General features: G+C 39.2%; 2 protein-coding genes across 11 annotated transcripts in view; both read left to right on the forward strand.

Moving 5' to 3' along the window:
* Nucleotides 1-13,299, forward strand: part of tnika (TRAF2 and NCK interacting kinase a) — a 53,542-nt gene extending 40,243 nt beyond the window's left edge. For 4 of the 10 annotated variants that reach the window (XM_026151110.2, XM_080293894.1, XM_080293892.1 and 1 more), the window contains 19 exons: nucleotides 1,285-1,449; nucleotides 1,601-1,867; nucleotides 2,206-2,312; nucleotides 2,472-2,587; nucleotides 3,152-3,249; nucleotides 4,283-4,351; nucleotides 5,319-5,416; nucleotides 5,557-5,659; nucleotides 5,802-5,951; nucleotides 6,056-6,152; nucleotides 6,305-6,475; nucleotides 6,583-6,726; nucleotides 6,991-7,125; nucleotides 7,762-7,862; nucleotides 8,091-8,240; nucleotides 8,974-8,991; nucleotides 9,873-10,032; nucleotides 11,143-11,282; nucleotides 11,989-12,286. In XM_026151110.2, the coding sequence (XP_026006895.2) occupies nucleotides 1,285-1,449; nucleotides 1,601-1,867; nucleotides 2,206-2,312; nucleotides 2,472-2,587; nucleotides 3,152-3,249; nucleotides 4,283-4,351; nucleotides 5,319-5,416; nucleotides 5,557-5,659; nucleotides 5,802-5,951; nucleotides 6,056-6,152; nucleotides 6,305-6,475; nucleotides 6,583-6,726; nucleotides 6,991-7,125; nucleotides 7,762-7,862; nucleotides 8,091-8,240; nucleotides 8,974-8,991; nucleotides 9,873-10,032; nucleotides 11,143-11,282; nucleotides 11,989-12,072 (2,373 nt within the window). In that variant the 3' untranslated portion in view covers nucleotides 12,073-12,286. Of the gene's footprint in view, nucleotides 1-1,284; nucleotides 1,450-1,600; nucleotides 1,868-2,205; nucleotides 2,313-2,471; nucleotides 2,588-3,151; nucleotides 3,250-4,282; nucleotides 4,352-5,318; nucleotides 5,417-5,556; nucleotides 5,660-5,801; nucleotides 5,952-6,055; nucleotides 6,153-6,304; nucleotides 6,476-6,582; nucleotides 6,727-6,990; nucleotides 7,126-7,761; nucleotides 7,863-8,090; nucleotides 8,241-8,973; nucleotides 8,992-9,496; nucleotides 9,704-9,872; nucleotides 10,033-11,142; nucleotides 11,283-11,988 lie in introns of those variants that run through there. The other 6 variants (XM_080293891.1, XM_026151119.2, XM_026151118.2 and 3 more) reach the window with 4 other exon arrangements.
* A 1,991-nt stretch (nucleotides 13,300-15,290) lies between these two features.
* On the forward strand, nucleotides 15,291-22,315 carry slc2a2 (solute carrier family 2 member 2). The gene is made up of 12 exons (XM_026152510.2): nucleotides 15,291-15,416; nucleotides 17,353-17,448; nucleotides 18,318-18,514; nucleotides 18,683-18,807; nucleotides 19,021-19,136; nucleotides 19,230-19,392; nucleotides 19,890-19,996; nucleotides 20,316-20,396; nucleotides 20,515-20,619; nucleotides 20,834-20,935; nucleotides 21,356-21,559; nucleotides 21,680-22,315. Exons 1-12 carry the CDS (start codon nucleotides 15,402-15,404, stop codon nucleotides 21,869-21,871), a joined length of 1,503 nt encoding a protein of 500 aa, XP_026008295.2. The 5' UTR covers nucleotides 15,291-15,401; the 3' UTR covers nucleotides 21,872-22,315.
* The last annotated feature ends 1,933 nt before the right edge of the window (nucleotides 22,316-24,248 follow it).

Below are 24,248 nucleotides of genomic sequence, written 5' to 3' on the forward strand. Positions count from 1 at the left end.
AAAAGGTTTTTCTTCATCTTTTTCTAATCTCTCTTTTCTTGTTGTTTAGTCAATATACTAACCTTGATTACACTCCACAGATCAAACTTCGATCTCAGCAGTACTTCGCCTAAACCACTGAATGTTTTTCTTTCAGTTATTTGCAGACTGTTTGTCTAAATCTGATTCCATCATCCGTAGTTGCATTTCATTCAAGGAACTAACAAAAGCTGTTTGATGCTGTAGATGTCAAAGTTGCAACGTTGTAGTTGACCTTGTAGCAGGCACCTAACAGATTTGAGGAATGGCTCGGTATCGCATAGTTGTTTTGAACCAGGTCATAATCTGAAATAATCCTGCTAGATTATGTGAGCCCCTGTGGATTTAGAGAAAGCTTTTAAAGAGAAAGGCACTCTTGTTTACCTTGGGGCTGTTGAAACTAGAACCCGCTGAGCCATCACTCAACCCTGAAACTACAGATGGGTAGAGTGTTTAGAGTGGAAAAGTGTGATTTTGGCAGCTGGGCGTATCCCTTGGAACATTCTCCTATTGCACAGCAGATAATCTGATAATCAGATTACACTGGCAAGAGGAGCTTCCTGCCCCTTTCACACACAGATGTATTTACTTTGACACACGTGAGCACAGTTCAGTGGAAACGGACTGGAATTACACAAACACTTCAACATTGCGTTGTGCTTACGTGGTTCTTTTATTCTGTTTTGAATGTGGCATCTGATAAAGCAGATTAGAAGCTATACTTAAACTTTCACTACAGCCATCAGACACTCTTACTCCTCAACATGGAGAAACGACACCACAAACAACTTAATTGAGACATAAATTAGTCAGACGCCCAATCTGTTTGTGAATAAAAAACCTATTCTTTGTGCAAAACAAAATCTTTGTGTTATTGTTGGCCTGCTGGTTTACCCTGATAAGGGCTTCTGTGGAAGTCTGGCATGGCTCACCTGTGTTATTATTGCATAGAAGAGACGGTTAAGACTGGTTTTAACTCGAAAAACAAGACTTCACTTAGTCACGCAGAGTCCTATCATGTCATTAAAACAATGTGCAATATAAAGAGAGGCTCTCGTAAATTTCTTATGTAATATCCATTAATCCATCAGTCGCACACTTCTACATTGCGGTTGTTGTCACCGCAGAGAAGAGTGATGTTTAAGATTGTCTAGTGGCTTGTAGAGGTGCATGGGTGTGTGGGTGGTGCCCATTGTGGATCATACATGGTGACTGGCTGTGTTGTGTGCTTCACTGTGAGTAACAGTCGTATGTGACCTGCCTCAGGTGGAGGAGCGATCTAAGCTGAACAGGCAGAGCTCTCCAGCACTGCAGCACAAAGTGTCCAACCGCATCTCCGACCCCTCCCTCCCACCCCGCTCCGAGTCCTTCAGCAGTGGGGGCATGCAGCCTGCCCGCACCCCACCCATCCACCGTTCCAACGAACCACAGGTGTGTGTGTGTGTGCGCGCGCGCAAAAAGAGGCACTTTCACCTTTCGTGCCTTCTCTCACATATTGTTGTCCACCTCACCCTTAACCATCCTTTGTCCATTTCACTCACACTGTTAAACTCTGACTTCATCAATGTGTTTATCCCCACAGATGGCTCACCTGGTTCCTGTGAAAACCCACACTAGCTCCATGTCTGGCTCTCAGTCTCTGCAGGACCAGAAAGACTCAGCTCTCAGTGAGAGTGTGAGTGTGGGCTCCCCCAGGCCTGAGATGCCTCGTCAGAACTCAGACCCCACTTCTGACACCCCGGGACCTCCACAGCGCAATGCTGGCAGGGAGGAACGGGACCGTGACAGGGATCGAGATCGGGATCGGGACAGAACCGCTTGGCTGAGAGAGGAGGACATCCCACCCAAGGTTGAGATTCATAATCAGAAATGAAGGCTAAGAATATTTGGTATCTTTTATTAACCTGTGTTTATGCTTTTTATTTATTGTTTCAGCATTTTTTGAACTCTGTGTTTAAATATTGCATAGTGTAGTATACTTGCAATTTTATTAATAATCCTGTTTTAAATGAATTTTGGCCTCTCCAGCTGCTTGACAAAATTCATGCTATACTGTACATCATGGTGTTTTACCATTTCCCTCTTTGCCATGGATCGGTAGTGTACTTTACAAAGACGAGGATACATGTTTTGAACATTTTTCCAGGAGAAAAAGCAAAGTTTTATCTTGTTTCTGTGTTTGTCCAGGTACCCCAACGGACCACTTCCATCTCCCCAGCCTTGGTCAGGAAAAACTCTCCTAATGGAGGAGTAGGTCTGGGTCCTCGGACAGGTTCTCAGCTTATAAGGGCAAGGTAAAGGACAAAGTAGCAAACTGATTTTGAATTACTTTCTGTAACATTTCCCATGTGTTATTCCTTAGTGTGTTTAAACAGAAATAAAAACTTGTATTTATTTGTACTTTTGTATGAGGATACTGCGTATTTAAAAGGTCTGCTTTCATCCTTTTTCAGCAACCCTGACCTGCGGCGCTCTGAACTCTCTTTGGATGCTATGCTGCAAAGAACCTCTTCCAACTCATCATCTTCCTCGTCCCCTTCATCTCAGGGGGGTTCAGCTGAGAGGAGAGGTATAAAACCTCAAGCTCTTAAACACATAATACAGGCTCATAAGACACATACAAAACCTAATCTGGCAAACATCAACATCAAGTGAATGCTTGTAAGTAAACCAGAAAAAAACCAATGTGTAGGCAGAGGATCACACATACTGTGTATGCGTACCTCCACATACATTGACATGGATTTCGAGTCTATCAGCAGGACATTGCAGTTCTGCACCGATCAACCTGTCTGATGTGCCCTGTTACTCTGGGCCTCTGGAGAGGTTGAAGAGAGGAAATGAGAGAGGGAGATAGAGAGAAGCGCAGAGCGAGGTGTCAAACAACAGGCCAGAGGGATATCTAAGATATGCATGGATTTCCCTCTGACAAACACATAGAAAGGTTGAAGTACCTTGATATTAGTTGGATTTATTTTTCAACTCTGTTGACAGAAAACAGTCTTAAAGATGGAATAAATACAGATGGAGAAAAATAAAAAAAATTCTAATGAACGAGTTTCGCAGTGAATTAATATCTAGATTTGCGTTAAACTGCTAATTTTCTTTTAATCGCCATTTTTTGTTTTGGTAGGTCAAAGCAAGCAGGAGGGATCCCCTCTAGGAGCCAATCAAGAAGCAAAGCTCAAGCAGGAGGAGGGACGTGAGTCAACAAGACCCAGCAGACCTGCCGTGAGTCAAACAACACAGACACACAAAGAACCTCTTTCTGTCACAGGCATCTCCTCTCTGGGAATCTTTTACAGGCCTCCTCCTCTCTTTTTCTACTATTCACTTGATCTTTCTTTCTCTTCCCATCTCTTTCTTCTTCTATTCTTCAGAGCTATAAGAAAGCCATAGATGAGGTTAGTGAATATTGCGCCCCCCCTCCCGTTTCCTTTATTCTGATTTTCCTTTGATCTTCAGAGGCCCTTTTCTTCCCCTGGCATGATGGAGTTAGTGGGTTTCACAAGAAGATGATGTTTCCTTTTTACGCTGACATATCAGGGTGTAATGGCAATAGCAGTGCATGTGTGCTTCTACACACATACCTGAGAGAGTGTATATTTGGATGCGTGCCTGTGTGGGTTTGCATGTGTTGGGTGGGGGCGTGTGTGAATATGTGTGTACTGCAAAGCACCTGAACAGTCTTTGAATTTCTTTTCCTGTTTCTCCATTATCACGGTTACTGGTCAGGAGGAGCTGGTAAGCGCACCGTGTGTAATAATCCTCCCCCTGTCTGCATGATTTGGTCTGATCCATCTGCTTGGGTGATGGGGAGGCGAGGGAGGGGAGGAACCATGGGCCAGTTGGCATGGGGGCGATTGGTAGAGTGGAGTAATTCTGCACTCCAGTAGTTTATAAAGCTTGATTATATGTCTTTCTCTGTTCTTATGACTTGTGTTCTCAAGGGTCGTACTTGCTTGTGAGTGAATGAAAGTGCTGATTTTGATCAATCCTCATGTTGAAAGTTAGAATTTAACTGTTAAGATTTTTTTAAAGTGTACTGCCAGATCAGCACTCTTGTTCCACGGCTCTTGTGTACAGGCTCGGATTGCTATGTGACAACAATTAAGTTGGCCTTTAGTCTTGATGGTCATTATTTGTCTGAATCTTTGACCCTCTCCGTTTCCTTTGCCCGTTGTGTGTGATTTGGTCTCTCAGTCTTGAGGTTCTGAGACTGAATGAAATCACCTTTTCTCTCCTCTTTTGCCTTTGTTCACAGGACTTAAGTGCATTAGCTAAGGAACTCAGAGAACTAAGGGTAGAGGAGGGAAGCAGACCTCCAGTGAAGGTAAAATGACAACTGTAAATTCTCTAAATTCAAACATAAATAAAAAGTTGAGGATGGAAAATAGACAAAGCTAAAAGCCTGTTTATGTTGTGACGTTAATCAGGTAGAATGGTAGTGACAAATCTTCATGTAGAGATAACGGGCAAAACAAAGTTCTCGTTCGTTATTAAACAGTGCAAATTTAAATTAGACTCTGTCATGTTAGATATCTCTGACCACTGCTACAATACAATTTTAAATTGTAATTAGCCGATGGGATTCAGTCTAAAAGAAACATTGCTTTAAATATATTTTTGCTTATTTATAGTAATCTCAGGTTAATCGTAAAGCTACAAGTTGTTTGAATTGCTTAACATTTTTTTTAGGTTCCACCTAACTTAAAAGTGACTGTTATTTTGTGTTAAAAATGTTTTTATATATATTAAAAAGAACAGAATATGTGTATCTATGAGATCTAACAATTGTGTTTGCAGTGCAATTTCTTCTTCACAAAAATCCTTAATTTGTTTCTATTAAAAAAGGGGAAAAAAGATCTTGCTAGGCAAAACAACTTATAATAATAACTGACCTATAATGACTTTCTTCAGCCTTCACTGACACTGCTGACTGCACCACTCTGCCCCACTTCTCTTTACACGGCTGAGCAGAAACCATACCCCACTACCACACTTGCATCCATATCTGCTATTTTGCAGTCTATTTCATTTTTGCTGTTGTTGCCAAAATTGATGATGCATTTGTGCAATAGTGCCACCAACTGCACATTAGCAGAACAGCATGAAAGATCTGTGTTCTCTTTCCCACATTCTTCACTGATCGCACAATATAAACCAAACCGTATATATCTGGTGCAGTCTAAATGACTTCTAGAGGGAATCAGATACAACCGTAAATCTTCTCTCATCAGTGTTTCTTCTCAGTGGTTCGAAAGTAAATTTTTCTCTCTACGTCTTGTTCATTGACACAGGTGACAGACTACTCGTCTTCCAGTGAAGAATCAGAGAGCAGCGATGAAGATGGGGAGACAGATGGAACTGTTGCTGTGAGCGATATTCCCCGCATAATGTACGTTTTCGCCTTCATGTTTCCTCTCTTTTGCTTTGACATGCTAGTGTTCGTAGGTTTGGGATTAGCACAATGCCAGTAGCATAGTAGTTGGTTTAATTTTAAATGTAAATATTTAAGTCTCTGTATTTTTCTTGCAGGCCAGCAGTGCAGAGTAGTGGAGAGTCATATGGAGGGTTGACAGAAGACTCTCTGGGAGATGCCTATAACAGCTCGAAGGACAGTACTCTAGTAATGAGAGAGGTGACGAATATGCATGCACACACTCAAACATGCTTACACACTTACAAAACTGTTATTGCTGTAGAGCAATATATTCTTTTGTGCTCATCTTTCTGTTCTCCTAACTTCTCTTGATATTTATATGTCTTTATTTGTCACACAGGCAGAGGAGAGGAGGAGAGGAGGTCATAGTGAGAGCAATGGGTTTGGAAATCATGGTAACCATGGTAACCTCCCTGACCTGGTGCAACAGAGCAACTCCCCGTCAGCGACACCCACCACAGCCCTGCAGGAGCTCAGCGACATGGCTGAGGTGAGACACGGGCACAAATTGCACACTTTAACAATGATTCCTGTGTGTTTATGTCACACTAGGTAGACTGTTGTTGGACTTACTGATTGTTTTGTGTCTTACAGTTTGGTGTTGGTGGGTCCAAAGCATCATTTACTCCATTCGTTGATCCACGGGTCTATCAGACCTCCCCAAGTGATGACAATGAGAACTCAGCAGCAGGTAGTTGGATAGTGTAGAGTTTTAGTTAAATGTCAGTCAGTGAACTCCATCTTTGAAATCAGCTGTTAGTGGAAAAAGGCATTTCTTATCTGTCATCATTGTTGCCAAAATCACATATTCCCTTCTGTCTTTGTTCGTCTTTGTCTTGGCAGCCATGTTTGCCAATGAGCTGCTGAGGCAGGAGCAGGCACGACTAAATGAAGCCAGGAAGATCTCTGTGGTAAATGTCAACCCCACCAACATCAGACCCCACAGTGACACGCCAGAGATCCGCAAATACAAGAAACGCTTTAACTCCGAGATCCTTTGTGCTGCACTCTGGGGTAGGACGGTGTAGCCTTTATCTTACCCACTACAGAAAGCAAAATATTCTATTTGTGTGCTTTTGTTTGCTTTTCTCTGACTCCAACTCTTATCCGTACACGTTTAGGTGTGAATCTACTAGTGGGGACAGAAAATGGTCTCATGCTGCTCGACCGAAGTGGACAGGGAAAAGTTTATAACCTGATCACCAGAAGGCGTTTCCTACAGATGGATGTACTAGAGGGCCTCAATGTGTTGGTCACCATATCTGGTAGGTTTAATATGCATACAGTATGCACAACTCGCTCATACCTGTACCTTAAGTTACACTTTCTGTAACAGACATTAAGGTAGTAAAAGACGTGTTGACAAAATCTGTTTCGTAAGTAGCTTTTTATCTCATTTTTTACAGAAAGAGGTCATTTGTTTTTGATTCTTTCATTAATTTATTTTTTGTTTTACAAAAAATTTGATTATTATCATTTTAATACTAATTTGATCGATTTCATTTTCCTGTTTGCCCCTACCTTCACAGGGAAAAAGAATAAGTTGCGTGTCTACTATTTATCCTGGCTGAGGAACAGAATATTACATAATGACCCAGAAGTAGAGAAAAAGCAGGGTTGGATTACCGTAGGAGAACTGGAAGGCTGTGTGCATTATAAAGTTGGTAAGTGTCTGTTTGTATGAATAAAAATAAAGTTTAATTTGAAGGGCCATTGTAGTTAAAGTGGTATTATCTAACCTGTTGTGAAATTTATAAACCAAAATTAAAATGGGTAATATAATTTGCTGCTGATTTTGACGAATACCTTGGAATTTTCTCAAACCCCAACTTGGTGAAGGAGCTGATGTGCAAGAGCTTTCTTGAGAATTTTAGAAATTAGTCAGTGCTTGGAAATGAATCCATTGTATCTATGGTGAGAGTTTTAAGAAGTTATGAACTACATGAAAGAGTCAATTTGATAACAGACCAAAGCAAAGGGTGCGATCTTAGCCAGAATCTTCTCAAGAAACCTGGCAGGAATCATATCAGATGGCCAAGAAAAGGTGTGCATAGGAGATATTTGGGAGATCTACCATGCAAATAGCTGGGACAAGGATTAAGCAATACTTAGAAGGTAAAATCTAACAACATAAGTCTCTTAAGAAATCCCAACCAGCAAATGCTGTGGGAGCACGAACCTAAATAAAGAGTTCCTTGATACTAAATAAATAAAACTGAGTGTTCATTATATACACTGGGCCAATGTAAGGCCACTTCTAATTTCTTGTTGTCTTAAATGTGTCTTTGTCATGTTTGCAGTCAAATATGAGAGGATCAAGTTCCTGGTGATTGCTCTGAAAAATTCCGTGGAAATCTATGCCTGGGCTCCAAAACCCTACCACAAGTTCATGGCCTTTAAGGTAAAGAAGTAAAAACTGAAATGACATCAGTGCTCAAAAACATACTGGACACACGCATAAGTAGAATGCATGTCTACTGCGTGCACAGCATGTGTATAAATTTATATGAAGTTTATATACTATATATGACTGCTGGCCTTGTAAATTACAGTTTCATGGATTGACTTTATGATTTTATTTCTGTTTCTTTGATCGCGCCTCCCTTGACTATGTGTCATTCTCTTTCAGTCATTTACAGACCTACAGCATCGTCCCCAGCTGGTTGACCTGACGGTAGAAGAAGGTCAGAGGTTAAAGGTCATCTATGGCTCCAGCGTGGGCTTCCATGTCATTGATGTGGACTCAGGCAACCCTTACGACATATACATTCCCTCACATGTAAGTACAAGACTACTTTCTAAATATGTCTAAACATGTTTTATCAATGGGACTCTTTCTGTAACCATCCACATCTCACTCCTAAGTTTTTTCAACCGTTACCTGCTTATTGCCGCTTGAGACAACGCTGACTCATCTGTTGTTTCATGAGGATTGACTCATGTTGGTTCTGGCAATACAATTTACTTGGATGATTGAATGTCATTTTTTGTAGTTTGCTTCACTTGGTGTATAGTACTTGGATTATCTTTGTTAAGAAATCAGGTTGTTCATGTAAACTGCTTGCTTTTATCACAGAGCATAAAGAAGGAACACCTACTTCCAAATGTGACTTTAGAATTGCTATCAAAAATCACCTTGTTCATTTTAACCACTCCACTCTTTGAAGGTTGGGAGACAGTCACTAATTTTCCTCTTGTATGCTTGAGTGAAAAATTAAATCTGGTTCTTGCATGCAGATTAGTTTGTTCCATAGTGGATGCAAATCTCAGGCTTTAATGCAAATCCAGGTCAAAGACAGTTCAGCCCAAATCTTAACTTCTTGGCAATATTTTAGTAGACATGATGAACCACAGATGAGACATGTTATTCTTGAGCTGTTGTACCGTGCAGTAATGCATACTGTACATGGGGATAAATACCCGAATATTCTTAATCACTGGCATGTTTTGCTGTTTCAACCTTTCACCCATGCTTCTTTTTTCTCTCCTTCCCTGACAACTTCCTCCTCCAGTGTGCCAAACAGATGAAGGTGACATCCTGCTATCCACCTTTTAGATTAGATCAATAGTTCTTTAGTAAAACCCCTGTAGTGGATACACAGCAGCTACATGTGCCTATATGCAGTTCACTAGTGTAGATATTAGATAACCAGAAACTGGTGAACAAATTTGTCTTACCCACAGCAGACAGCACAAGGCTCTCGAAACATGTACTTACTTCCAACAAGAACAAGAACACACAATTTAAACTTAAAAAATAAAAAAGCTGACATGCAAGAAAATAATTTGTATTACAGTCAAACAGCGTTTCCATTGACTGTATTGCAGTCAGGTTTTGGGCATACCTGATGGTATGCACTTGACTTTCACAGATCAGTACCACCACAATTTGATAGCTTGTGTACAGTAATTGAATTCATTAATACATGAAAGCTAGTTTGTGTTTTGAGTGCCTTTGTAAATGTATGTGCATATTCCTGTGGGGGTAAGATGAGTTTTTTCACTGCTTGCCTTTCTCCTGAATTGTTGTCTTAGAGTTCATCTGGCTGCCACAAACTGCTTTCAGGTAACTACCATGAAATAGCATGCTGACACAAGTAACAACACTTACTGTATTCTGAGGCACCACAAATGGAAAGTATACAGGTTCAAGCAAGCCAAAGACTTTCATGGTCTGAGGCTCCAGATACTTGAGCAGGTTGTTTGAGGATTATAGAATATAGTCCAACCCCCCCCCCCCCCCCCCCAAATAAAAAAATAAAATAAAATAAAAAAATGAACCCACGCCAGTCCACAGCTTAAATTCTAGTGATGAAAGCTCTATAATATTTTAATCTAATGTAGATTATGATTAAAGTTGACAGATTTGATTAAACCCTCTGAAATGCTTGCGTGTGTTTATCTGTATTAGATCCAGAGCCAGGTGACACCCCATGCCATCGTGGTGCTGCCAAAGACTGATGGAATGGAGATGCTGCTGTGTTACGAGGACGAGGGTGTCTATGTCAATACCTATGGTCGAATCACCAAGGACGTGGTGCTACAGTGGGGAGAGATGCCTACCTCTGTTGGTAAGCCCCACCTACATATGGATTTATTAATGCTTTTGATTAAAATAGATTTCTGTTAAAATTGATGTAATTATAGAGTAATTCAGTCCAGACCTTAAAGCAGCACAGAGAAATAGCCAGATCAAAGATCTAAATTAAATTAGCAAAATATGAAATAAAGAAATATTAATATGCATTTCAGCTCCTACATGTGTGTGCATGCGTGTGTGTTGTGATATGAGGTCTCTCAGAACTGTGCTAAAAACATAAAAACTCATTAGTACAACCATGAAAGAGGCTGTCAAAAATGAGGAATCATAAATAGGAACCACTAGCTCTTATAGTGAAGCAGTTCACTGATATGGTTTGCGTTAAATTGTAATAGTAGGCAGGTCCACTGTAAACCAATGCAAACTTGTTCTGAGTTTTGAGTAGACCTATGCGGTTTAACATAGCTCTTAACCACCATCATCTGAACACAAAAGGTTGATATATATTTTTGCAAGCTAGTTGTTCCATCCCTATATTCCACATGATGCTCCTTCCCACTTGGAGAATTGATGTCAAGGCCCATTGAAACTGTTGTGACAGTATGTGGTGTCCCAGAACCCTAATAAGACACTTAATGTTGCTTGCTGTGTTTGCCATGCATCTGTATGTTTGAGAACTCCAGAAAAGACTCTAAAAATACTGTTTCTTTCTTGTGTTGTAGAAAGTATTATCATGGGGTGGCTAGTAGTGTTACATTAGTACAATAATGCTAGTTCTACCTGGATTATTAAAATCTGTCCCGTGAGCTCAACTGGCAAGGTTTAAGAACTGCCATGTTGGCGAGGAATTGTTCATGAAATATATTTTATTTCAGTTGAACTGCTCAATAGTCGCCTCTGACCTCTTACTTCTGTGCAGTGTGGAAAAAGTACAAAGAATAGGTCAGCACATGTAAAACATTGCATCACTGCATAACTTGCTAGTTAAGTTTTCAAGAAAAGAAAATATGCGAGTAATAAAGTTATAAAGTCTTTCTACACTGTGGTCTGTTGAGTTTTTATATATACAAGGAAATGAACTGTATGTAAATCTGATTATACACTGTTTTACATATTTTTTTAATGTTTTTCTATTTTTCAGCCTATATTCATTCTAATCAGATTATGGGCTGGGGTGAGAAAGCCATAGAGATCCGTTCTGTAGAAACGGGTCACCTGGATGGAGTTTTTATGCACAAGAGAGCCCAGAGACTAAAATTCCTGTGTGAGCGGAATGACAAGGTAATATGCTGACTTACTGCTTTGGACTAGTGTGGCACTAGTCACATACTGTAAAATTACCTAACATTACTTGCTCTAGTTTTGACCTATCTCGAGTGTTTTGCGGTTGCAGTGCTTTTCTGTATGGATAGAGCAGAGCCCACATTTGCATATGGAAGCTTTTAAAACATGAATTCTAAGAACTAAGTTTATTATACGGTGCACCCGAAACATAACCAAACAACAAAGTTTGAATGAACTGCCACGCATAATTTTAGCGTTTTGGGAATAATACTGCTGTATTTCAAGAGTGGGACCATATCTCATACACTCCCCTTTCAGTCCCATGGTTTATATATGCCTCCCTGCACTCCAGGCAGTTTATTATCTCCTTCTCCTTTCTAATTTCCCACACTTCTCATTAGTACTGTGGATCTGCTCAGCCCAGGAGCTGCTGCCAGTCCTCATTAATGCCTTCTTCAGGCTATATGGATATATGCTTATCTTTCAATAAATGTCGCCTAGCCTAACTCCGGATGTGGTCCCTTCTAGTGAAAAAGAGTTTTAGATGCAGGTTGGACATACCTATACATATGTCACAGTTTGTAGGTGGTGATGTCTCGAGTACACTTAACATATTATTTGATAAAAGTAAATTCAATTGCATCATTGCTAATAATAATTGTGCTTTTTGAGAACACATGCTTTTCATGTTTTTTTTATCCAGGTATTCTTTGCATCCGTGCGCTCAGGAGGTAGCAGCCAAGTTTTCTTCATGACGCTCAACAGAAACTCTATGATGAACTGGTGATGTCTCCCCTTACTCACTCTGCCTCACTCTCCCACTGGTGGCAGCCGACCTTGACCCACCACACATCTCACAAGTGAACCCGACTCACCGAGATGCCACAAATGAACTGTTGCAACACTGGAGAGGCTAACAAAGTGTAGAGAGAGAGAAAAAGAAGTTATTTTAGTGGAAAAAAAAAAATTCTAAATAAAGACAGAAGTTATTCTAGATTAAACCGGGTCATTCAGAAGCCATCCAGCTGACTGGCAAACTGGTGCCACCGACTTTCCAAACAATCTCTTCTTCCCTGTTTCTCTGCAACTCTTCTTTTTATGTAGCTCAATTTTTCTCTTTATTCCCTCAAAACTGACCAGTGCATCCAAGTGTTTGACAAATGTAGAAATACACTTTTGACCTTTCTTAACCCCCCTCCCTTCACTCCTGTCCATCTTGGTAGCTCAAACTCATTTTCAGTCCTTTGAGACCCATATTCATCAATTTCTTTACTTCCTACCCACTGTGTGTGGAATACTACTACACCTCAGAGATTGGAGAAGCAATATATGAATACAATTTAATCTAAATTTAAATATACTTCTAATAGAACGGTGCAGGGAGAGCAGCTGAGAGATGACAAATCCTCTTTGAATGTCAGCGATGAAAGCAGACAGCCTGATTGATTTTCTTTCTCCTTTGACACTCCCTTCCTCCTCCACTTCCTCCCCTCACTATCTTTTGGTTTCTGAGAAAACCGAGTTGTGATTTAACGTTCGATCGCATGCCACCGATAGAGATGCGGTGAGACATTCTGCCGTCAGGTGGGTCTTAACAGTATGCAAAGATGATATCTGTGTCCCTTTAAAATGAAAATCACTGGTCCATCCTGTCCTCTTCCCTTCTTTGTTTTCCTTTCATTCCTCACCTCACCCCTTTCCGCCAACATCGTGATGATGATCTCTTCACTTTTACGTCTTTAAACTCTGAAGGTGCTGCATCAGATATACTGTAATATTAAACGAGCAATGGGAGTGGGTTTTTTTTTTTTTGTTTATTTCTGTTCTTTTATTTTTCTGTGGGACAGTTTTGAGTCAGACAGTCTTTGAAGTTTGATGAAATGTACAGCACATCTGTGTCTCTGAAATCAGGAGTGTATTTTAGTGTGTACGTATGCGTGCGTGTGAATTTGTGTATCTCAATCAAAGTTGGACATTGAAATCAATGTCCGGCGAGAATAAAGTAATTCATGTCTTTGTGTGTAAACTTACCTTAATCTGATCAAAGCAACACTGAGTGTGTTTACATGCAGATTTATAATTTTATCTTCGTAGTATGAAGTTTATGAGTTGGTGTCTGAACACCATACGTTTAAAATAGGCAATATTAATGGCTGATTTTGGGGTGGGAGGGGGGTGTTTTGTGTGTTTCCATGAACACAGTAGTGTCTTGGCTGTTCACTCTTACAGCCGCTTAGCTGCAGAAATATGACAATGCATATAAAGAGCTCATAGCCTCAACAGGATATGAGCTACTATCCCAAATACTGTGTGTATGTGAAAGCACTTGTTGTTAACAACTGTGGGGTCGTCTTGAATCATGCTCCTCCTTGGTTGGTTCTTCTGATTTTTGGCTCCTAACTGTTTGTACAGTGCCTAGCATGATGTAAGCAAAACTTAATCAGAGGCCAAAAGATTACTGCTTTTTTTTGGCCGATATGGTTACATTACAGGTTTGTTTTTGGTTGTTCTCTTTTTAATCTCTGTGAAGGTTATTATCTAACGTAACTGACTGGCGATGTTATTTTTCTCCACTTATGGAGATGTACATTAACAAATTTAAGAGTTTGATTATTCTTTGAAAGGAGCAACTAATTATGACGAAACTTTGCCATATATGTCCAAATACTTTGCACAGCTCAATCATCAAAATTATGAAATCGATTTTACTTGTCAAAATTGAGGCGATTTTGGCTTTACATTAAAACCGTCATCATCCCACCACCTGGAGACAAGCTTCGGGAAGCTCATGTAGAACTCAGTTACTGTAACTATGAAAATATGAAGACTTTGCATGAGCAGTAAATTAAAACCACTAAAGACCTAAAACTCACACCTTTAACAGAAATGCAACCAGCTGGCACACCTGCCACATATAATAGTCCTGGTGATGGTTTGAATTTAAAGTCAGAGCTTAAAAAGATGGACTCCTGTTTTGTAATAACTTTGCTCTTAGATTTCTCAGTAAATTGGTTCTCTGGTTCACAAAAAATGGACATGTTTCTCAAAGTAATGATCCTCTGATTGAAGTTCTTATTTTCTGTTAAATTGTTGAATGTTTTCTGTTGTATTTTCAAGGATTTTTTACACATCCATATACAGTAGTAGCTGTTACTGTGCACCTGTAACTTAGGGTTACCGATCTCTGTTAGGGGGAGCAGGCTCTAACATTATAGCAATAAAGAGCTTAGCTGCAGAAACCACTGTCTTCCGTGTGTGTGTGTGTATGTGTGCACACATGCATTTCTGTGTCTGATTAATGATCATGTGGGAATGGGGCATTATTGAGGTGTTTGTTAATCATTTAATTCGCTCCCCTCATTGGAAAATGCTGACTGTCATTACACTGAGGTTTCTCCTTTCAAAGACGAAACCACTTTATTCTTTATTCAATTTAATTCTTGTTTTCTTTATTTTAAAAGAGCATTACTAATGTCCTGTTTTGGGATTTATTTGTTTTGTAAAAGAGATGCTGTAAGAGAGAAATAAATGAAACTAGCATTACTCTTCTCGAGTTGTGTGCTTTCTAAACATGTTTATGAGAGAGTCAGTTGTTTTTTGCAAGTTTGCACATTCGTATCACGTCTGATCCTCAGACTTTGTCCAGTCCAGCACTCAAGTATATCATTAACAGCAAATGTGTGTGTGTGTGTGTGTGTGTGTGTGTGTGTAAGAGTGAGAGGAAGAGAAAGATAATGTCATTGCTCCTATCAAGAAAAGCATTTTTTAGCAACAATATGCTAACTTTGGATTCCATATTTAATTGCAATATAAACGTCATGTTTCATAATAATCAAGTGGAAGCACCACACAGAAGATATTTAGATCAGAACTTTTCAACGTAAATTCTTCGTTGTCTCATTATACTTGCCATAAATATGATATACTATAGTAGTATGTAGGTTTGTGCATTGAAATCAGGAATATTATTGTTTCATTTATTTGTAAAAGGTCTTCCTGGGATGTGTGTGCATCTATGTGCATGTGCCATGTGTGTGTTTGTCTTTAGTCAGTGGACACAGTGTAATCAGGCATGCTGCTTGATCATTGCTAAACTCCTGACACTTTGGACCCAGCATGAAGACGGGAAAGGTAAGCGTATTTGGACATGTACATTCTTTACATTCTTTGCGCTTTATAAATGGCTACATATCTATCTCCTTTTACTGGTTCATGGAAAGCAGTGTTTGAAAGCAGGTGTCGTTGGCGTAAAGATGCTTAAAGCTTAGAGACTGTTAAATGAGAGGACACTGGCTTTTAATCATCAGGGCGTCCTGCTTGCATTATTACCTTGCTTAAGACACTCTCGTGATTAAAATTATGTGTCTGCTTCAAAGAGACCTTAAACTTGTTTAATTACTTTTGTGTGAAAGCATTTATTAGTTATGCTGCAAAAAGCCTGAGCTGCTGGGGCCTGAATGTTTCTCATTCGCTCCCCTTTTTTAATCACTGGGTGTTCAAACACCACTCTGTCTGAGATTAGTAATTATTATTCTCTGGGTCTCTTTCACAATGTGTCTTTTGTGCTGTCTTCCTCCCCTCACCCTTGGCCAGTCATGGCAGATGACTGCCCCTTCCTAAGCCTGGTTCTGCCAGAGTTTTCTTCCTTTTAAATTTGAATTTTCCATTCCCACTGTTGCCATCTTTTTCACAGGAGGTCATTTGTTTTTGAGATTTTCTCTGCTACTGTACACTCTTTACCTTACAATGCAAAGGGCCTTGAAGTGCCTGCTGTTGTGTTGTGGTGCTATATACATCAATCTGAATTGAACTTGAACTTGAACATTCAGGAAGTTACATCCAGCTTGTGTTAGAGCAGTTTGGAGCTGAATGTGAAGTGACTGGCAGGAAATGGGAATTAGCACCTCCAAGTGCAAAGCCATGGCTCTCGGTTAATGGTAGACTGCCCACTTTGGGTCAGAGATGAGTTCCTGCCCCAAATTGAGTAGTTTAAAGATCTCTGAGTCTTGTTCACAAGTGAGGGGAGAATGGAGCAGGAGTTCGACAGAGAGCTGAGTTAAAGGAGCTGAGCTTAAAAGCAAATCTCAAGCTTTATAGGTTGATCTAGGGTCCTACTCCCACCTGTGGCCATGAGCTGTGGCCAGTGACCAACAAAATAAAATTGTGGATACAAGCAGCAGGAATGAGTTTTCTCTTCTCTGAAGGGTGTCTTTGCTTAGCCTTAGCCATAGGGTGTCGAGCTTGGTCATGTGGGAGAGGCTCAGAGTAGAGTTGCTATTCCTCTTCACTGAAAGGCGGCTGCTGAGGTGGCATTGGCATCAGACCAGGATGCCTCCCAAATGCCTCTTTTTTGGGTATGACCTACAAGCTCAGGACATGCTGGAGAGATTATATATTTTGGCTGACTGAGATTGCAGTGAATCTCTGTAAAGACTGCTATGTAACCAATGTAAGTGGCCAGTGCTCTCACTGGCATTCATGCTTATCTGTATATTAATTGACCTGTGGTTGTGTCTTGGTGCCAGCCACAATAAAAAAATATATAAAAGGGTGGGGCATTTTCCCTCCTGGGTCCCCACTTGTCCCCCACCCCCTTCTTCTTGAATCCATTCCAGTAGTTTCTACAATCTCCTTCAGCAATTTCCTGACATCAGGGAATTTATATCTTGATAGTTACTCCTGTTGAGATGCTACGTAATAGGCTAATCACAGTAGTTGTCAGTGTGACATGTAATTACATTTCCGGGGAGGTCCACCACAGCTTATGACATGGGTTATATAAGGGTGGTCATACCAAATATTCACTTTCAAGTTTATTGGAGTTGTATAAACTTTATTTTTGCTTTATAGATTGTATTTCCATGTATATTTGCATGTTTCAATAACTGGCTGTTATTGGGTTAGCCATAGTGTTGTATAAAGAACTGAGAGGTGGCTCCAGACCTTCGCACAGCACTGTATTTTTATTTCTACTGTGAAATAACACTGAGTTTATTATAAATAAAGCAGCTTGTGTTTGTTCGTCTATTAATTTCTGTGGACTCATCATTACTGTTCACTTCTGCAGCAGCTAACAGGCACTCTAGCTCTGGCTGTGTTCACAGCCACTCTGGGATCCCTACAGTTTGGATACAGTCTTGGAGTCATCAACGCACCCCAAAAGGTAGACTACTTCACCCTTACTAAGCTACCCAATTGTCCCTGCCAGCCAGGGTGAACAAGAGGGATGCAAAATTCTGTAGCAATCTGGTGCTTTTTGATTACATTGTTAGGTAAGGTAAGCTTTATATTTAGCACTAGACTGGATGACTGGGAAGTAGAGATTGACTGATATAGGATTTTTAAATAATGAAATGACAGTGAAGTTTGAAAATAATCTTATTGTCCATTGTTGCAAGTTTACATTCTGTCCAATTTAGTCATGGACTGTAAGAGATGATAAAAATGACCTTCTGATTACTATAGCACACATATACACACTTGGGAAGATCCTCTACACGCTCAGTACATTTAACTTTCAGTGTAGTGTTAGTGCTTGAGTGGGCGTATTTGAAACCGAACAATAATCTTTTCCTAAATCTAACTGAATAGTTTTAGCAGGTAAAACATCACCGAATAGTGAACCAGAATCTGCCAGGTTCCACTACCACCTCACTACAGAAGATTTGAAATTTAAAAACTTTTATATTTATCAGTATATCATCAATATTGCAACTTTGTAATGAACATCAAAAAGTTAAGAAAATGATTAAATGAATGAAGAAAAAATTAACTAATGTACTGTCTGTGCTTTGATGAAACTTCTTTGTACACTGTTATGAAATGTGGTGAAAAAACAAAATCTGTCTATACATTTGTATAAACTGTGTATACTGAGGGATGTTCATGGTGGATTTTCTCCCTATAGGACTTCACGTTTGGATGCAACATATTTGTATTTATTTGTGCAAGCAAATTTTGAGTCAAGTCTATCTCTATGTTTTCAGCCTTCCTCGTACTGTTTCATATAACATGTCTGTGTCTGTATTGTAGATCATTGAAAAGAGTTATGGCCAGTCCCTGGGTGTGTGGACAGAAAGGGCTGCTGGTTCATCAGAAAACATCACAGAAGAAGACCCAGGTCACCACCCTTCTGTGATCATGTATTGGTCATTGTCAGTGGCAATCTTCTCCATCGGTGGCATGGTATCCTCCTTCTTGGTTGGATTTGTGGGTGATCTGAAAGGGAGGTAAGAAAAGAAAAATGAATTAAAATGGCACAAGTGAAACAAATTTGGTTAAAAAACTAAAAGCTAGAGTATGGAAAATGATTAGACTAACGACAGGAGTGATGTAGCAAGTTTAGGGAGGAACATTTTTTGTATTAAACTGTCAGTTTACTTTCTCTTGTTTTGCAGGGTAAAAGGGATGTTAATGGTCAATGTTCTGGCTGTAGCAGCTGGACTGCTGATGGGTCTTTGTAAGATGTGGAAGCCACACATCATGGTCATCTCAGGCCGCGCTGTTATGGGTTTCTATTGTGGTACATTAACGAACATCTTACAGTCTTCAATCAACACTCACATAATGAAATCACAGTGTTTAAGGGTTTTATGGAAACACTGCGCTGGGATTTCTAAATGAACAAGAGTTCCTAAATTGCACATGGACATTAAACAACAGTCTTGTTATACTGTCGTATCTGTAACTGCAAATGTATTAATTTAAATGGTTTCACTTATAATGCATATTTAAGGTCTGGCATCTGGGCTAGTCCCTATGTACATTGGGGAGATTGCACCAAAAGCTTACAGAGGGGCTCTGGGAGCATTACACCAGCTCGCTGTTGTCATTGGCATTCTAATCAGCCAGGTGAGCTACAGTCATCCACGCACATGTACATGCACATCATCTTTGCTCAAGAGCACATGGAGGATATAATCTGAAATGTATATGTTGATGCAGGTAATAGGTTTGGATTTTGCGCTTGGTAATGATAAAATGTGGCCCCTGTTGCTTGGTCTGTCTGGAGCTCCAGCAATATTACAATCCCTTCTGCTGCCTCTTTGTCCTGAGAGTCCACGATACCTTTACATCCAATTGGGCAAGGAGCAAGAGGCTCGACAAAGTAAGTACAGAAACTTACTCCTCATCGTGGAACTTTCAAATGTATATTTTGGCAGTACGCTTGGGTAAATTATTGCACATGAGAGGTATTAGACACACTGTTGGCAGCTGGTTTGTTTAGCTTAGAACAAAGAGTAAAAATAGAGGATAACAAAAACAAAAAGACCAAAAAACAGGACACCGGGGAAGTGTTTTTATTATTTTTGGAGACCTTGATAGGCACTCCTGGCAACTCCTGGCAATATGGCGAATAACTGAATTTCCAAGATTCCTAAATAGCTTTTACTTTTCTCTGGCAATACTTTTTGGCACATTTACTGATTCTTTTATAGTGCTTTTCTGCTCTCCAGGAACACTCAAACAATTAACGCCAGCATTTTGCCTCCCATATTAAAGCCATTTTTAAAAGCATGTTTTTAACTGTACAGGACATTTTAAATTATAGTCCTACAACAGTTATTTAAGTAAGGAATTGGAAAATTTTATGATTTGTTTCAGGTCTGTGTCGTCTAAAGGGGCCGTATGATCCAACTATGGATCTGGAAGAGATGAGAAGGGAAAAAGAAGAGGCAAACAAAGAGGCCAGAGTCTCTATCTTTTCTTTGGTAGGTGTCTGTGCAGTTTTATTGTTTATACACCGTTTACCATTCATTTTCACAAAATGTCAATATTTCAGCAGCACCTCAAAAGAAAAGTTCAGGTTTTATAGCTTTAAAACAGTTATTTTTGTATTTCAAATAGCCTGAGCCACTAGAAATAATATTGCAACCAGAATATTTCTGAGTGTATAATACAGCATTCTGGTATTTCCACTGAATTCCCCAAAGATAGGGAGAAAAAAAACACCATTCACACAAATTTATCAAAAAAATAAAGTTGTTTTTTTTTTAAAACAATATTTCACTTTTGTCTGTTCTCTCCCAGATCTGCTCTTCTGTATACAGAAAACAGCTGGTTGTTGCCCTCATGATGCACCTCTCCCAGCAGTTGTCTGGCATCAATGCTGTGAGTGGAAAAAGCAGTTTTAACTCTGTCTGAGTTAATTGACTACAGACCTGTGACTTTTCCTAAGTATGCAACCACTCAGAGTGTCAAGAAAACCTTTGCTTGTTTTCTCTTTAAGATCTTTTACTACTCTACGGCTATCTTCTCTCGAGCTGGTGTCAGTCATCCAGTTTATGCCACTATAGGAGTCGGGGTCATCAACATGATCTTCACTATGGTGTCTGTGAGTAGCAATATGAATACAAAACACACATAAACTTGCAAAAAATGTAAAACAGGAACCATGTACTGGCATAGTATTGTTTCTTCAATCTACACACTGTTACATACATGTAAACACACACACACACACACACACACACACACACACACACACACACACACACACACACACACACACACACACACACACATTTATATGTATATATGTGTTCCAGGTGGCACTGGTGGACAGGGCTGGCAGACGCACCCTAACTCTGGTTGGTCTTGGGGGAATGTGTTGCTGTGCTGTTGCCATGACAGTGGGCCTCAAATTGCAGGTTTGTCACTTCAGATTCACACCCTCAGTCTTTTTGCAATGCTTTGATCATATTATGTAGTGCAGAAAAGTTACATCACTGTTGATATCTTGATCAACTTGTTTATCAGTCTGTATTTTAAAAGTAAAGCAAACAAAAAGACTGTATAAAACAGGCAATTGCATAATTACATTTAAAGATAATTATAGAATATTATTATGTGTTAAGTTCAGATGTCATTTTGAGTCGGGAATAAAGCCAGAAAAAATAGCTGGAAGGTTGGGTTCTGCAGAGAGAGCTCCTACATTTCTTGTGCATACTCAGTGAGACACGCCTATGAACAGAAAGTAACAAAAAGTGCTCAAAGCGCATTTTTTCCTTTTTAATGTCCATAAATTTGAATAAAAATGTTTTTCTTGATTGATGTGCTCTTTCCTCCAGAATGAATATTCGTGGATGAGCTACGTCAGCATGTCAGCTATCTTCCTCTTTGTAAGTTTCTTTGAGATTGGGCCTGGTCCCATTCCGTGGTTCATAGTGGCTGAACTGTTCAGCCAGGGACCTCGACCTGCTGCTATTGCTCTAGCTGGCTGCTGTAACTGGACCTGCAACTTCATCATAGGCATGACCTTTCAGTATATACAGGTGAGGGGGAAAAGACACACATAGGCAATGTAAACTTGTGCTTCTCGTGAACCCAAATAGGTTGACATATCTCAGCTTCACTAATAATTCCTGATTTGTGTTTTTAATATTTCTCATCAGGATTGGTTGGGTTCTTACGTGTTCATCCTGTTTGCCGTGCTGCTTCTTGGCTTCGTACTATTTATTTATTTTCGGGTGCCGGAAACCAAGGGCAAATCCTTTGAAGAGATTGCTGCTATCTTCCACAAGGGACGTTGGATCCCTACAGATAATAGTGAACTGCAAGAGCTTAAATCATCCACAAATGCCTAAAACAAAAGCTGTTTGCTTTTGAAGTCTTATTCTATGATATACAAGTGTATATTCGATATTATTTCCTAGATGCTCGTTTATCACACACTTATCAATTTAGCGTTATAACGACCACCTGATTTGTTAAAGAGAAATTTTTTAAGGCTTGTGAACTACACAAAAACCAACGCTGAAATGTTGGAAAGTGTCATGTTTCCGTTATGCATGGAGAAAGGTTGACATTTTATCAAAATATGAGGGAAACTTTCAAAGAAGCTACAATCATTTTACACTGACAACAAATAACATGACATGACTGACTACAGAAAATTACAACCCAACTCTGCAGTTCACCTCAGCTCTACGAAACTTAGTTTATATGTGTAGCATCGTTAGTTTCCAGGATACTTACTACTGTTTTGGTTCTCTTTTATCATCCTCATAGTGATATTTACAGCCACTGCACATTATTATTTTTAAGTATATAAACTAAATGTAAACTACCTACTCAAGACCAAAACTGAATAGAGACTGGCTTATGAATACTGACATATTTAGGAGCTAAAGAGCTAGATGTCGGCATATGAACAAGGGGAGAGCAAAAAATAGAGCAAAAAGGAGAATGAATATTGGATTTGAATTCATCCTGGGTTTCAAATTAATACTAATTTTGCTCTTTGTGCTAGTGTGTAAAATACTCAGCTTATCAGCTTTAATCTTCTGCCCCCAAGTGGTTATAAAAAATAGTGCTGGCTATTGGCATTAAAGCATGAAAAAACTTAAAACTTAATGAATGAGCTAATGAAACAGCACTGAAGTTAAAACTTGAAACACAAGAGACAACAAACTATTAAAGTGTATGACTATGCTGTATGAATGTTTAGCTGCCACCACCGGATATTATTGACTTACAGGAGCATGTCACCTTTAATCTGCAGAATAATGTATGTATATCCATGTATGTGTCTTACACAAATGAAGTTACCCAGTGATTATATTAATAGTGAGTGCAAGCCTTTGTTTACTTTGTAAAACTGATCAGTGCTTTGAAAGCTAATCATGGTGTAGTCCCTGTTGTGATGTTAAATTACGTGAATTTGAAAGAACATTTATTTATACTCAGTTTAGATTGAAGTGACGTATTAGATGTGATTTTAAAGACTGATAAAGATTTATATTATAATTATTATTATTAATTTCTGCATCATCTTACAAAGTGCACCTGTAAAAAAAAAAAAAAAAGAAAAACGGAAAAATGGAGGAACTTTGTGTGTTTACAGTATGTAGCAACACACAAAAAAGACCATTCACTTTGGAAATTCCATGCAAAGCGTCAAGGAGTTCAGAGAACAGATGGTTGGAGATGGGTGTTTAACTGATAATAGAAGAAATTTACTTTGCTTTCAGACACATCTGCTTACCCTGAAACACAATCTGTTTTACGCAGCCCCCAGCAACACCCAGGGAATAATTCAAGACCAATTTGCAGTTGTCAGTGTCATCACTTCACTGTATAAGCACCACTGTTGTGTTGTAAATTAAAATCATCATGGGTTAATGCACACATGGAAACACAGGATGGTGCTTTCTCTATCTATGTTTATCTTTAACCACAACAATAACAACCTTTGCCCTAGAGAAATATATATAAATTTTAATGTTCACATTACAAGTTAACAGGCCATATATGTTATGCTTTTAAGAAAATATATTGTCTGATTTTCTTTGTACAAGAAAAAATAAAAGAAGTATTTTAAATCACAATTTTCATTTCGCTGTTTTATTACATTTCACTGATGGACAAACGGCAAATGAAGACATCATGGAAACTCTGGACTGAATTTATCTGCCTGCACTGATTAGCTCAGCAACACCAAAAGACCCGAAAAGGGGTCAAATAACATGGATCATCATAAATTCTATCTTTGGAATAAAAAAAAACAACTTCACAACATCTAACCATGTCAAGAACACTCTCAAGGAGGTATATAATTGTCAAGGTCTACATTCAAGAGATGTCTTCATGAACAGAAATACAGAGGGTGTACAAAACACAAAACAAGAAGGCCAGATTAGACAGAAAACATCTCAAAAAGCCTGAACAGCTCTGAAAAAGCAATCTCTTATCAATCTCTTTTCCTAATCTCTCCAGTAGAGTATGCTTTTCAATTAGGGAAAAGAAAATTAAAGACAGAGATACCCATAAACAAGCAGTAAGGTGGCTGCAATAAAGGCCTATCAGAGCATTTCAAAGGAGGAAATGCAACATTTAGTGATGTCCATGCCCTCTAGACTTCATACACTGCATGCAAAGTATATTTAAAAATATTTATTTTAAAAAAGTTTATCAAATTAATTTTGAGCCTCTAGTGGACCATGCATAAAAATAGCTGTAATT

The sequence above is a fragment of the Astatotilapia calliptera genome, chromosome 19 (genome assembly GCF_964374335.1).
Source record: "Astatotilapia calliptera chromosome 19, fAstCal68.1, whole genome shotgun sequence".
Classification (NCBI taxonomy): Eukaryota; Metazoa; Chordata; class Actinopteri; order Cichliformes; family Cichlidae; genus Astatotilapia; species Astatotilapia calliptera.